Source organism: Bufo bufo, chromosome 1 (genome assembly GCF_905171765.1).
Source record: "Bufo bufo chromosome 1, aBufBuf1.1, whole genome shotgun sequence".
NCBI lineage: Eukaryota > Metazoa > Chordata > Amphibia > Anura > Bufonidae > Bufo > Bufo bufo.
The window spans coordinates 406,889,255-406,904,825 of NC_053389.1; the positions used below are offsets into that span (position 1 = coordinate 406,889,255).

At 43.0% G+C, this 15,571-nt stretch overlaps 1 protein-coding gene across 3 annotated transcripts in view; it reads left to right on the forward strand.

The window, feature by feature from the left end:
• The window catches only part of TCERG1 (transcription elongation regulator 1), an 86,432-nt gene that overhangs the window by 11,189 nt on the left and 59,672 nt on the right, over window positions 1-15,571 (forward strand). For 2 of the 3 annotated variants that reach the window (XM_040406190.1, XM_040406206.1), the window contains exons 6-9: window positions 2,511-2,573; window positions 5,247-5,444; window positions 6,298-6,416; window positions 8,916-9,004. In XM_040406190.1, coding sequence (XP_040262124.1) covers window positions 2,511-2,573; window positions 5,247-5,444; window positions 6,298-6,416; window positions 8,916-9,004 — 469 coding nt within the window. The remainder of the gene's footprint in view (window positions 1-2,510; window positions 2,574-5,246; window positions 5,445-6,297; window positions 6,417-8,915; window positions 9,005-15,571) is intronic. The other variant, XM_040406197.1, reaches the window with a different exon arrangement.

Below are 15,571 nucleotides of genomic sequence, written 5' to 3' on the forward strand. Positions count from 1 at the left end.
ATGGTGCTGTCAGATAGAAGTGAATGGGGTTGCGTGAAAATCGCAAGCATCCGCAAGCAAGTGCGGATGCGGTGCGACTTTCACGCACGGTTGCTAGGAGACGATCGGGATGGAGACCCGATCATTATTATTTCCCCTTATAACATAGTTATAAGGGAAAATAATAGCATTCTGAATACAGAATGCAAAGTAAAATAGGGCTGGAGGGGTTAAAATTTTTTTTTAACTCACCTTAGTCCACTTGCTCGCGTAGCCCGGCATCTCCTTCTGTCTCCTTTTGTTGAATAGGACCTGTCGTGAGCATTAAGTACAGTTACAGGACCTTTGATGACGTCTCTCGGGTCATCACATGGTACGTCACATGATCTTTTACCATGGTGATGGATCATGTGATGACCGGAGTGACGTCATCAAAGGTCCTGTAACTGTATTTAATGCTCACCACAGGTCCTATTAAACAAAGGAGACAGAAGGAGATGCCGGGCCGTGATCAAGTGGACTAAGGTGAGTTAATTTTTATTTATTTTTTTAACCCCTCCAGCGCTTTTTTACTTTGCATTCTGTATTCAGAATGCTATTATTTTCCCTTATAACCATGTTATAAGGGGAAATAATACAATCTACAGAACATTGATCCCAAGCCTGAACTTCTGTGAAGAAGTTCGGGTTTGGGTACCAAACATGCATGATTTTTCTCACGCGTGTAAAACGCATTACAATGTTTTGCGCTCGCGTGGGAAAATCGCAGGTGTTCCCCCAACGCCCATGTGAAACCAGCCTTACCGCAGGAGACTAAATTGAAGTGGACCAATAGACTTTCTGTTGAGCCAGTCTCCAGCAATAAGTGGAGAAATTCTGCTATGTGAGTGCTTCTCTCTATCCTCGTTTTATCAATTGGTAGGGGACTCTGCACCCTCTGATCAAAACATTTGTTGTCGATATGACATATCAAACGTTTTGGGAAAATTCAGTGACACTTTAAAACCTTCTAAAGGACCAGATGTTTATGTCCTGACGCTTAAAACTATAGAATTCAAATGTATGGTTTTATATAAACATGTACATCCTTAAAGGGGTTATCAAAATTAAAAAAAAATCCCTTCCAATGCCTGGGCCCCTTGTATGGATTATACTTGCCTGCTCCCCGACACCCATGATGCTCCAGATCCCTGCACGGCCGCCCCTGGCTGCTTCCCCTCCCCATCGCCAGATGTTTTGATCTGAGCGACGGAGCGCAGCCTATAGCAGGCGGTGACTGGGACGAGCCCCCTTGGGGGTCATAGTTGTGTCTCCGTGGGAACACACATGGTTGATCCATCCTAATGTGAGAGCTGTCAGACATGTCCAGTCCTATCAGAAGGCATCCTCATAGAGGCTAGCTTGCCATCTGCTAGTGTATATGGGTCATAGAAACATCAGCACTGATGTCCTGCATGTTATTGGAGGCAGAATGGCTCAGCATTAGCTTTCATAACCCAATAAGCAGAAGAGGAATTCGCGTCACAGTGAAGGCTAACAGGCGGGTGGGGCAATGGTTAACTGGACTGTAACTGGTGAAATTCTTTGCCTGTATAAATGGAAGAAGGAGCAAGATGTAAATGGCCAGGAGAGAAACCAGAAGAAAAAATGTCTGTGTGAAGTCAGTGACTATTTGGAAGAGCTGCAGCATGAGAAGATGGCAACAAAGAGAATCTTGGCAGGGGGAGGGGAAAGTCGGTCTTAGCTGACACCCCCAAATAGTCATGAGAAGAACTTCACAGAATGTTGTTACACGCCCTCACAGCTCTGTACCTGCATGTAAACAAAGGGGCAAGAGCAGTACTAGGTATGTGTGGAAATAGCATTTTTCTTTTGCTAGACCTCACTTATATAATTTATATATTCCTGACCATCATGTTTGCAGAGTGTCATTTTTTTCTGTAACTTGGACAACCCCTTTAAGTGGTTGTCTGTACTCATATTTTTATGAGGTCAGTTATCCAGATGATTTATGAAATTTGGCGAAAGACCTTCCAGTGTGTACTAAGCCTCCAGAAACCTATGTAATTGCACTTGATGCTTGACCCCATAGCCTTATGGCTTTTTATGTTTGATTGCAGTCCTTAGTTCCTGTATGGTATTGCCTGACATTGTAAAAGTACTCTTTTGTAGAATAAAACCTCCGTTTTTAGTAATTGTATGACTATGTGTGTTGGGAGCTTGTGGAAGAGGATTCTGAATCTGGCTCCTCTACACGCATTAGTGTACATGCGCTAAAACTGCCAAGAAGGTGGTCATATTAGTCATTTGCATTGGCACCTCGTATATATATTATGATCCACATAAGACTGATTTCCTCCATGGGATGATACAAAATGCAATTTCACAATTTCTGCAATGCAAAAACCAAAAGTTCAATTCTTTATTTCCCTTCAGGTTTCTTTATTGATGTATTGTATGCAGTGTGCAGCCCCATTGCTAGCAGACAGTGATAGTCATGTTCAAATCTGTTTGCATGTCCCTTTTTACAGGTGTAGCAATGATGCAAATAGTAAGCTGCCCGTATGTAAAGACAGTGGCTACTACCAAAACCGGTAACTTTTCATTAATGTTTTAGTTTCTTGTTTGGCATGGTAGTGAATGTGGATGTTCATTTAATGCCCTTCCCCCACCCGTAGCACATCAGTATAGTGACTTAGAACCTAGACTTGTTATAAAGCTGTCGGTTTAGCGTTCATTTTTGTTATTCCTCACTGCTTGTTATCTTGTATTACTTTGTGTATGTTGTGGCTCTTACCTGCATGTATGTGTGCTTGTCGATGTAAAGGATAATTCCACTTTCTGAAATGAATTAGATTCATAATCTGAATCTGCTAGCTCCATTGTAGTTGTGTTCAAATAGTCTCAATGAGCCACTTCTTAATGGCCTATTTTAAATTATTTCATTTAGAAAGTGGGTTTGGCCTTAAGAGTGCCTCTTTTATGGACCCGTGTATAAAATGTTGTGCCTGTGAAATGCACTGAGGATTTGTTGTGTACTAATCCTCTCTTAGTGGGGTTTTAAACATGCAACGACATTGCCATTTAATTTTTATAAGGAACCTAAATCTAGCCATACTCATGTGAGTATATTACCTCAACAAAGGGACATTGCCACTTAAAATATTCTACATAAACGTTAATCATATCCCATAGTCTAAATGTCAGTACAACTGACTTACCTACCAAGTGTATGTTACTGAGAAGTTGGGGGCTGATGTAAGGCAGTATGATCGCAATCGCAAACAACACATGGACTACACAAGGTTGACCTTCAAGGGGTTGTCTGAAGGTTTAAGGCCTAGTTCACGCAAACGTTTTTTTTGCGAGTGTACGGGCCGTTTTTTTGTGTTCTGTATACGGAACCATTCATTTCAATGGTTCCGCAAAAAAAACGGAATGTACTTCGTATGCATTCCGTTTCCGTTCCGTGGAAAGATAGAACATGTCCTATTATTGCCCGCAAATCTCGGTGCTTGGCTCCATTCAAGTCAATGGGTCCGCAAGAAAAACGGAACACATACGGAAATGCATCCGTATGTCTTCCGTATCCGTTCCGTTTTTGCTGAACCATCTATTGAAAATTTTATGCCTAGCCAAATTTTTTCCATGTAATTACTGTATACTGTATATGCCATACGGAAAAACGGAACAGAAACAAAAAACGGAACAACGGATCCGTAAAAAAAGGACCGCAAAACACTAAAAAAGCCATATGTTCATGTGAACTAGGCCTAATACTGATGACTTTTCCTCTGGATAGGTTATCAGTATCTGATCGGTGGGGGTCCTACTCCCAGCATCCCCACTGATCGGCTTTTTGAAGAGACTGGTTCTTGGTGAGCACCATGGGCTCTTCCCAGGCCAATGGCTGTAAGTTATTTGATCAGATGGCCTAGGCACAGCTCGGAACCGTTCAGATGAATGGGGCAGAGCTCTCGTACCAAGCACAGCTGCTATTCAGTGGACAGTGCTGTGCTTGGTAAGCTGCGAGAGCTCCGCAACCTCCTCAGACCCCCACCGATCACATAGTCCTGACCTATCCTGAGGATAAACATTCAGACAGACCCTGTAAACTAGAAGGGGGGCATTTGACAGATAATGGGGGACTTTTAGGGGGTTTATCACATGCTGATGCCACATTTAATACCTATAGAAGGCATGTAAAGGGTTTTTGACTTGTTATGAAATGATGGCATATTTCTAGGATATACCAAGAAATAAAGGGATTGCGCCAAGTATTGAACTATTCACTCACTAAATTGGGAATTGCTGAATGGTGGTGGTCCGACTAATGAAACTCCCACAAATCCTGAGAATAGGGGTGTTATTCCCACACCCTACTGCTCCATTTATTCCCTATGGTACTTACGGATTTAGCAGAGCTCTGTACTTGACTATCTCCTGCAGTCCAGTAGCAAATGGATCAGCAAGACGTGCTCTATCTAGTGCACCATTGGAACTGGGACAGGACACCCTGTGCTTTGTATTGATGAGGGATCCAGACAATCGCGTAGTTTTGATACTTGGCACCAACCCCGTTATTTGGTGGTGGGCACTTTGGCTGCCCACAGTCCAGGGTACTGTAAGCATGAATCCCATTCAAGTGAATGTGATGCTGATTTGCAGGTCCCAGAGATCAGGCGCTTACCACTCGTAAAGTGCTGGCGTGTTTAGTGATGGTACATCACTTTATAAAATACCAAACCCCCTTATTGCATGGTTCTTCTGTTGTCCAGTAATTTATCTGTGCAGTTTAAACATTGCTAATTGAGTTTATCAGATGACATTTCCCTTTTTAAATCAGCATTTTTGGGTTTGAATGTATGCTCGTTTTATAAAACTTCTTATTGCCTTTGAGTATGCATACAAGGACCTTCAACTTTCTTTTCCACACTTCCTACTGTCACTGGATATAAATTTATACACACATACATATATTTCCCTTACCCCTTCAACTTATTTAGGCAAGTACATTCTAATAGTAAAGGGCCATCTAATACCAGCAAGAACAAAGATATTCTATGTGGCAATCCTAGCAAACATACAGAAAACTGATTTGATGGTGTTCCTTCTAGTCAAAGCAGTTTCTTCAGATTAAAATCCTCTTATCACGTATTGCAAGTGTCTCTGCATACTGTGTATATTAATATCTAATATTTAGTAACCAATTTCATCTGATGTCTACTGCTCCTTTATGTCCCCTAAACTTGTGGAAATTTCTGTAGGTGTCTTGCAGGGAATCGCTCCTCCAATTGTTCCAATGATTCATCCTCAAGTTGCCCTTGCTGCTTCTGCAACTTTAGCGGGAGCGACAATAGTGTCAGAGTGGTCAGAATATAAAACTGCTGATGGCAGAACGTACTACTATAATAACCGCACTTTGGAATCCACATGGGACAAACCTCAGGAACTGAAAGAGAAAGGTAAGTGTAGTTATTACTTAATAAAAGATACTTTAAAGGGATTTTGTCCCCCAAAAATGAGCTTAAAGGTATGTTCTCACCTTGGGTAAATGCCATGGATTTGCTGTCACGGATTTTCATGTGGCATACACTGCGTTGTGCAGTACTATGTAAGTGGATGAGATTTTTAAAACCTCTCATCCACACGCTGCATAAAAAATGTGCAGCATAAATTGTCCTGCGGTGTGTATGTGAAATCTGCAGCGTGTCTGTTACTGTGGATCTCCCCCATGGATTTCCCCCTTTGCAGTGGAGAGGAGGCACTGGGCAGGGTTTAGGTTGAGCAATGGTGCGTTAAAGTTAACACCTTGGGGCACATTTATGAAGACCGGTGTTTTAGACGCTGGTCTTAATAACTCCTATATCTGGCGCTAGATCTAGAGTTATGAATAGACGTCGGCCCCTCCATAACTTCAGCGCGTCCAGCTTCATAGCTGTCTTACATTTAGACCATTTTCTACAACTAAACCAGGTGAAGATAATGATAAATGAGACAGGCCTGGCAGCCCGCCCCCTTCCCCGCTCACGCTACTTTTTTTTAGACCTGGCGTGAGCAGGGAGAAGTCGCAGATTTTGTCGCAAAGCACCTTTGCCCCCCAATCTGCGCCAGAAATGCACCTAATTTAGGCATATTTCTGTTTGATAAATGGCCTCCTTATTTCTATAACAATGCAGGGCACAAGCATCTTTTGGTAAAAGAAAATGCCACTTACAGTTTGGAGGCCCATATTCTGTTCTACATTCTGAGCCTTTTGTCAGATGGTTGCAGAATTATATTATAAATTTGGCGTCCGTGTCTGAAATTTTTCTGTAGATAAGGAAGTGGAGAAACTTAAAGAGCCTGTTAAGACGGAACCAGCTGTGGAAGAGCCCCAGCCAATGGAGGCTGAGGAAGAAGTGCCAAAGGAAGAACCTCCCAAGGAAATAAAGGAGGTAAAAGCCTACAAGTCACTTGGTACTGTGCTTTTTAATTACTTTTTGGTGGGGTTGGGGTGTGTTGTGTGTGTTTCTTGCATGAAGTATAGCCTTAGTAAGTATGGGATAATCTTTGTGTGCATCACTTTTTCTCCTTTCCCACAGTATCTTATTAATTTTGCATTCAGTGTATGCAGTAACCACCTAGTGGCTTCTGCAGTCAGTCAGCACTTTATTTTACACTTGCCTGTGCATGTGGATTTGGAGCTTTGTTTAGGTACGGAGATCCAACTCCATACAAGAAAATACAGCACAGAGGTTGGTGTCTGAGGTTAAGCATTCACTTTGTATGTTAATCACTTGTGACTGCAAGAAGGACATGCCAGGCTACTTTCACACTCTCGTTTGGTGCGGATCCGTCATGGATCTGCACAGACGGATCCGTTCAGATCATACAACCGTCTGCATCCGTTCAGAACGGATCCGCTTGTATTATCTGTAACATAGCAAAGACGGATCCATCTTGAACACCATTAAAAGTTAATGGAGGACGGATACGTTTTCTATTGTGCCAGATTGTCTCAGTGAAAACGGATTAGTCTCCATTGACTTACATTGTGTGTCAGAACGGATCAGTTTGGCTCAGTTTTATCAGACGGACACCAAAACTCTGCAAGCAGCATTTTGGTGTCCACCTCCAAAGCGGAATGTAGACTGAACTGATGCATTCTGAGCGGATCCTTTTCTATTCAGAATGCATTAGGGCAAAACTGATCCGTTTTGGACCGCTTGTGAGAGCACTGAACGGATCTCACAAACAGCCAAAACGCTAATGTGAAAGTAGCCTCACTCTTACGAGCTAATGTGTGCAGTTTTGCTACACCGACTGCACCAGTTATACTCTATTTTAGAAATGCAACTACAGTAAAACCTTCTCAGAAGGTCACGTCTTTGAGAGTACACCCCAGTCCAGATTTTACTCCTCTCATTTTAATAGGTGGCAGCTTTTTTTTAATGACATTTTGTTGTCATCATTTTTGTAAAGAGCATGTGTGTTTTAGTTGACCCTTCTCTATGATATGTGTCCCATGAAATTAAAGGTGGAACAGGGAAACCTAACATTCTCTGCCAGTGTGTCTCCTGCTTGAATGAAGGCAAACAAGGCATACTTACTGGAGGATGTGAGGGGACCAGAAGGGAGTTGTGGGAGTCTGCCACTACCTTCTGAAGAAAGAACCCTCGTTTGCCTGAAAAAAGGTTAGCCATGATGGGTAGAATGACAGAGGAGCCTATGCTATGGAAAGATAAGAGGGAAGACATGCTGGCTGTTGACAAACTAGTAGTGCCACCCCGGAAACTGACCAGGAGAAGGGGGTTATCATGGGGACTCTGCAGTAGCGGGCACCCATGCTGGAGACTGACAAGGTGGAGGCTTATCCTGGGTACATACGGTGAGGGGGGTTATACTAGTGGAGTCATCTTGGACTGACACACAGTGGTTATTCTGAGGACTGAGGAGAGTGTTATCATGCTTGGGAACTTATTTAGATACAGTACTCTATGGCTCTCCAGCTGTTAAAAGGGTTGTCTCACTGACAATACATTAGTAAGTGGCTTGTATTAACTTTCTCTACATGATAAATGCCACTTGCAGAAGTGAGACAAACCCTTTAAGGCATCAAGTTTTCCGCTATGCTGTACAAGTCTCTTGTGAGGAGGACCAGGGGGCCACAAGTAGAAGACCACTTCAGTATACAGTTTGCATAAATGACACATACATTATAAGACCATGAATATAAGACTATGAGCATTACTTCCCAGTTGTGGGGAATTCATGGAAAATTTCAGAATATGGTACCCAAACTGCCATGAATTTGGCATGTTTATTCGTGTACCTTTCATGAATGAATCACATTTTGTATTTATTTTTATTTTTTTTAGAGACCACACCCATAATAACATTTTGAGACCTTAATGCATCCGCTAGAATATTAGTATTATATCAGAACTACCCAGGCTGTGAAATATTCAATACCTGAAAATGTACAGTTATCTTTATAATCCAAAGTGTTTTACATTAAAGGGTTTGTCTTATCTGGTCATTTATAGCATAGTCACATGATATGCCTAATGTTCCATAAGTATGAGACCCACTTCTATCGCAAGTATAGGGACTCATCATATGCTGCCGAGAGGAGGCTGCCCATGCACAACTCTTTCCATTCAATGCTATGGCACTTCAGAAAATAGTGGAGCGAGAATATTTGGCTATTTTCAAAAGTCCCATGGCAATATAAAGAGAGAACTGCATATGCATGGCCTCCCCTCCATTCCCGACAACACACATCGTCCCCCCCAGGGGTGGGACCTCCTCCTGTTGCATGTTTCTGGCATATCCTGTAGACGTGCCTTAAATGTCCAGAAGGGATACTCCTGTTCATAATATAATGTGTGTGATTTTTAAAAGCTTCCATTTTCTCGACACCATTATCAATGCGATATTATTTTACTTGTCAGGAGCCAAAAGAAGAAGAAATGACAGAGGAGGAAAAAGCTGCCCAAAAAGCCCGGCCAGTGGCTACAACACCAATACCTGGCACTCCATGGTACTTATGCCCCAAAGCCTGTTTTCTTGCCAATTTTTACAGGGACCTTTGTGTTAGTCCTGGATTTTACATCTATACAGGCAAGGGCTTTCATTTTGTTACATTGTTTGCTTGTGTTTGGTAAGAAGCTTGCTTTATCTGCTCGGTGATACATTTCCTCAGATGCATTGATGCCCTCATGGTATTTTTCTACAAACATTTTTTGAAGAAGATACTTCTGTTGCTTTAATAGTTTTACAGGACTACTGCTTTGGTATCAAAGTAGCGAAGGCCTTTGTGCCTGCCAGTAATCCTGTCAGTTGAGATGCATGCAAACGCTACCTGCCTTTCCCTCAAGACATCAGTAGTGTTGTGGGTTGTCTGTACTCTCAACACCAGAAGTTATTCTAATTCATTAGTAAGGCTTTGTTCACTTCACATCTAAGCCATTCATCAGACGTATACAGCAGGAGTACTGCCTGTTGCATACTTTTTACGGGAGGCACTAATGTATTCCACTGTATAGTCATGAAGTGGCATACACCAAGCATTGACTCCTATTGTTGAAAAAATTCTTCTGCCTGTACTGTACCAACATATACCAGTCTGACGTAGGCGGAAAGGACACTCTTTTGCCCTGTCAGATGACTAGAGCGCTACGGATATCTTGGGCACATATGACTTGAGCTTTCCTTATACATATGGAAAACTTGGGGCTCATTAAAAAGTGAACCGAGCCTAACAAAAGGCTGTCCAACAGTTATCAAAGGTCTCTTATACATGGGCTGAGGTTTGGGACAATTTTCTGGGACAAACTTTTGTACGAATGCTCATCCCTGATAATTGCCCCAGGTAAAATTGCTGCCCAAGAAAACACAAACTGCTCAGGTCATCTCATCTTTCATGTGGCACACAAAATCTTTGTCGCCAGCACATCACCCTGTGTGAACGGGGATGTTCTGCAACAATCAATCGGCATTGGGTCAAACAGCGGCAATGGGGACAATTAATCTCCATACAGAGAGAATAATTGTTCATGTAAATGCAGCTGATTGTTGCCCTGTGCATCAGGATTTAGTCTGTGCTCAGCTTTAAAGGGGTTTTCCAGGCTCCTAATATTGATGACGATCCTCAGTATAGGTCATTAATATCTGATTGGTGAGGGTGCGACACCCTCACCATCAGCTGTTCCCTCCAGCACAGGAACTAGCTCTTTAAATGGAGAAGGAAGCACTGCTCCTCTCAGACTGTAGTAGGCTACTGAGTTACTGCACCTCAGCTCCCATTGAAGTGAACGGGAGCTGAGCTGCAGTAACCAAGCGCAGTCCCTACAATTTGGACGGAGCTGTCCTTGCTGTTCAATTCAAAATGCTAGTTCCTGCGCCAGAGGCTGCAGGGAACAGCTGATTGGTGGGGGTGCATGTTGTCGGGCTCCCTCTGAGTATAGGTCATCAATATCAGGAGCCTACAAAACCCCTTTAATTTCTAGAAGCATTTCAGTTACTGTATATTATGCTAAAATATAAACAATGGTCTTGTTCAGTAAAACAGATGAAAAATTACAAGATTCACAGTATATCAAAGTAAGTGCCTAATTTTTATCACATGCTAGACAAGTAAAACCATTTAGTCAACTGTGTTGCTTCTTCCAGTCTATACTTTTTGTTGGGACCCTGCAGCAGGACCCTCTGCGTTGAGCACTTTATTGTGGACAAAACACATTTTGAGTACTTTTGAGTGTTAGTTGAATTAAGGCCCTAGAATCTGCATAGAAGATAGAAATGTCAGACTAGTACATTATATATGTGCCCAAAATTCCCTGTTGTCATTAGTTTGACGAAAGGTGGTTTCAGACGGGCAGATGGAGCAGCCGACTGTCAGGAAGAAAGCGTTCCTTCCTGAGAGTCGGCTGCCTGCTCAGTGAAGGAGACGGCTGCATGTATACCCACAGTATGAGGGTGAGTGGTTGCTATATGGATCCCTCGTCCCCATACAGAATCATTGTATTTGAGCAGTAGATGGCTGTTTAGACCACATGATCTGCTGCCCAGAAATGATGATTGGTGGTGCCTGCACAAATGACAGGATCACCCGATGAACGAGCGTTTTGCTCGTTCATTGGGGGCACATTTAGATGAGCAGATTATCAATAACATGCGTTTGCAGGAACAGTCATTCCCGATAATCTGGACGATTATTGGTTCATCTAAATCCACCTTAAGTGGCTGCTTTGTCTATTAAGGCTGCCATATATATTAGTGTTTTGTTGGCCAAACTTGCCTAGAACAGTGGTTTAAGCCAACAGTCTAATGTGTATCGAGAGCTCCCAACTTTCCCCCGACTGATGATGGGTGAGAGAAGGACTGTATGAAGTGCATATTTTTCACCTGATCCTTCTCCAATGGGAAAAGCTGCCACCAGAGGTGTCTGGCAGTGGCTTTCTCCTGCCCTTTGACAGTACATACTTGCTCGGCTGAACTTGAACCTTTTATAGGTATGGGGCAGTCTGAAAGAAGTCAGGAGAGGTAGCCACCTGAAGATCAGTTGTTGTTGAATGTTTATGGCTAGCATCCTAGGCACCGTCTGGAAAACCACACATGAAAAATTCTCGGCCCCATGAACTGCCGAGTGTGAACACAGTGGGAGGATGTTTTTAGCAGACATGCCATGCAAAATCTGTGGTGGAGACCAGGCCAAAATCCTTACATACCCTTAGTCTTATCATTGTGTTGAAGGTTGGCTGCCTACCGCTGTATAAGTAGGAAATGGTAGCAAACTAGAGAATTTTCTTTCCTTGTCGGTCTCTACCAGTGTGATATCCAGGCAATATCTTATTTGCCATAATATCAGAATATGAGTACTTTGTGATGGTCAAGGTGAAATCTGCTGCACGAGTTTTCTCAATCTGTTCTCAGAAACCATTGCAGAGCTGTCAGTATAATATTCAATACCTTTGTTATAAAATAAAGTTTTACAATGTTCTGGTGTCAAAGCTTAAAGGTGTATTCCTATCTCAGACAATGTATGCCTCCATTATCTGATAGTGCGGGTCCTACCTCTGGGACCCACACCTACACAGAGAACGGAGTGGTGAATGTGGTGGCCGGAGGACCCTGGGTTTTCTGGGGTCTGGCCACCACCAAGCGTTCTCCCCATAGAAGTAAATGGGTGCGCACCGTGCCCTTTTATTTCCATAGGGCCAATGGCTATTTTCAGCGGCCCCATAGAAATTAATGGAGGGCGGCTGCGCATGAGTAGTGCGCCCTCCACAACTTTCAGGGATCCGTTCTCGATTTAGGTGCTGGTCCCAGAGGTGGGACCCGCACCCATCAGACAATGGGGGCATTTCCTATCGATATGCCTCCCAAATGTCTGAGATGGGAATACCCCTTTAAAGGGAACCTGTCATAATGGATATGCAGTGCAATATGCAGGCAGCAGGTTATGGAGCAGGAGGAGCTGATCAGATTTGTGTGTGTGTGTGATTATTTATATATTCATTTAAATATCTGGTCATTCTGAGCTTAGGAGTCATGTGGGTGGTTCAATCAGTTATTGAAAGCCATTTTGAGAATGCCCTGTTAGGCTTAGTAGGACAGCCCACTGGGATCCTAAGCGTATATGTTATGTATACAGAGGTGTTATCTTTCATTGTAATCCTGCCAGTGATGATGAAAAGTGATCTGCACAGACAAAACAATGCAGGATTTTAGTATTTCCTTTTAATATAGATGGTGACATTGAAAATTAAAAATGGCATCACCAAAAATTAATTAAAAATGTTTACCATAAAAATTTGATTTAAAGCGTAACTAAACTTTCAACAAAGTCTGCATTAATCAACAGTACAGTGCGCGTACATGAGGATCAACCTTGCTTCTGGCCATTATATCACTTGTTGTGGCATTTTTAGCAGTTTTCCTCTGTGCATACTGAATATTTAGTTTGCAGTTCTCCTAGATCTGGTGGATGGAGACCAGCTGCTATACAGTCGTGGCCAAAAGTTTTGAGAATGACACAAATATTAGTTTTCACAAAGTTTGCTGCTAAACTGCTTTTAGATCATTGTTTCAGTTGTTTCTGTGATGTAGTGAAATATAATTACACGCACTTCATACGTTTCAAAGGCTTTTATCGACAATTACATGACATTTATGCAAAGAGTCAGTATTTGCAGTATTGGCCCTTCTTTTTCAGGACCTCTGCAATTCGACTGGGCATGCTCTCAATCAACTTCTGGGCCAATTCCTGACTGATAGCAACCCATTCTTTCATAATCACTTCTTGGAGTTTGTCAGAATTAGTGGGTTTTTGTTTGTCCACCCGGCTCTTGAGGATTGACCACAAGTTCTCAATGGGATTAAGATCTGGGGAGTTTCCAGGCCATGGACCCAAAATGTCAACGTTTTGGTCCCCAAGCCACTTAGTTATCACTTTTGCCTTATGGCACGGTGCTCCATCGTGCTGGAAAATGCATTGTTCTTCACCAAACTGTTGTTGGATTGTTGGAAGAAGTTGCTGTTGGAGGGTGTTTTGGTACCATTCTTTATTCATGGCTGTGTTTTTGGGCAAAATTGTGAATGAGCACCCACTCCCTTGGATGAGAAGCAACCCCACACATGAATGGTCTCAGGATGCTTTACTGTTGGCATGACACAGGACTGATGGTAGCGCTCACCTTTTCTTCTCCGGACAAGCCTTTTTCCAGATGCCCCAAACAATCGGAAAGAGGCTTCATCAGAGAATATGACTTTGCCCCAGTCCTCAGCAGTCCATTCACCATACTTTCTGCAGAAGATCAATCTGTCCCTGATGTTTTTTTTGGAGAGAAGTGGCTTCTTTGCTGGCCTTCTTGACACCAGGCCATCTTCCAAAAGTCTTCGCCTCACTGTGCGTGCAGATGCGCTCACACCTGCCTGCTGCCATTCCTGAGCAAGCTCTGCACTGGTGGCACTCCGATCCCGCAGCTGAATCCTCTTTAGGAGACGATCCTGGCGCTTGCTGGACTTTCTTGGACGCCCTGAAGCCTTCTTAACAAGAATTGAACCTCTTTCCTTGAAGTTCTTGATGATCCTATAAATTGTTGATTGAGGTGCAATCTTAGTAGCCACAATATCCTTGCCTGTGAAGCCATTTTTATGCAACGCAATGATGGCTGCACGCGTTTCTTTGCAAGTCACCATGGTTAACAATAGAAGAACAATGATTTCAAGCATCATTCTCCTTTTAACATGTCAAGTCTGCCATTTTAACCCAATCAGCCTGACATAATGATCTCCAGCCTTGTGCTAGTCAACATTCTCACCTGAGTTAACAAGACGATTACTGAAATGATCTCAGCAGGTCCTTTAATGACAGCAATGAAATGCAGTGGAAATTTTTTTTGGGGATTAAGTTAATTTTCATGGCAAAGAAGGACTATGCAATTCATCTGATCACTCTTCATAACATTCTGGAGTATATGCAAATTGCTATTATAAAAACTTAAGCAGCAACTTTTCCAATTTCCAATATTTATGTAATTCTCAAAACTTTTGGCCACGAATGTACACTGCACACAAAAAGTAGAGGAGAATCTGCTCCCTAACATTCTCTAACTCGCTCACAGGCAGCCCCAAGATCATGGAGGACATTACAGAGAAGTACTGACCTGTAAGCTTGTGAATTTAGCACTTGTGCTAAGATTTAAACTTCCTATGTAGCTGTGCAGTCTTAGGCTACTTTCACACCTGCGTTCAGGTGTCCGCTCGTGAGCTCCGTTTGAAGGGGCTCACAAGCGGCCCTGAACGCAGCCGTCCGGCCCTAATACATTCTCAGTGGAGGCGGATCCGCTCAGAATGCATCCGTCTGCCAGCGTTCAGCCTCCGCTCCGTGAGCGGACACCTGAACACTGCTTGCAGCGTTTGGGTGTCCGCCTGGCCGTGCGGAGGCGAGCGGATCCGTCCAGACTTACAATGTAAGTCAATGGGGACGGATCCGTTTGAAGATGACACTTTATGGCTCAATCTTCAAACGGATCCGCCCCCATTGACTTTCAATGTAAAGTCTGGACGGATCCGCTCAGGCTACTTTCACACTTAGAAATTTTTCTAAACTATAATGTAGACGGATCCGTTCTGAACGGATGCAAACGTCTGCATTATAGGAGCGGATCCGTCTGATGAAACATCAGACGGACCCGCTCCGAACGCTAGTGTGAAAGTAGCCTTAGTGTGTCTCCTTCTCTTCTTAGTCATGCTCCAGTTCACTCCCCTCTCCATAGACTTGTATTGACATGCGTAATACGATCCGTCCGTGAGCTTGTCCATCTCAAGACAGATTCAAAGCATATGTCAAAACAGGATAGCAATTGGTCGAAGTATACACCTGACAACATGAGACCTAGACATTTCTTTCTGATAAGACATATTCGAAAAATCCACTTGAAAAATCAATTACCGAAGTTATTCAACAAATTCACGCATGACTTTGTGAATAACTAACTTCAGCTCATCGGAGTCCATACATTCTAATACTGTACGGAGACGAGTCTCCATACAGTATTATTCTGAAGTTTTGAATGAAGCGACTTTGGATGAAGTATCCGAA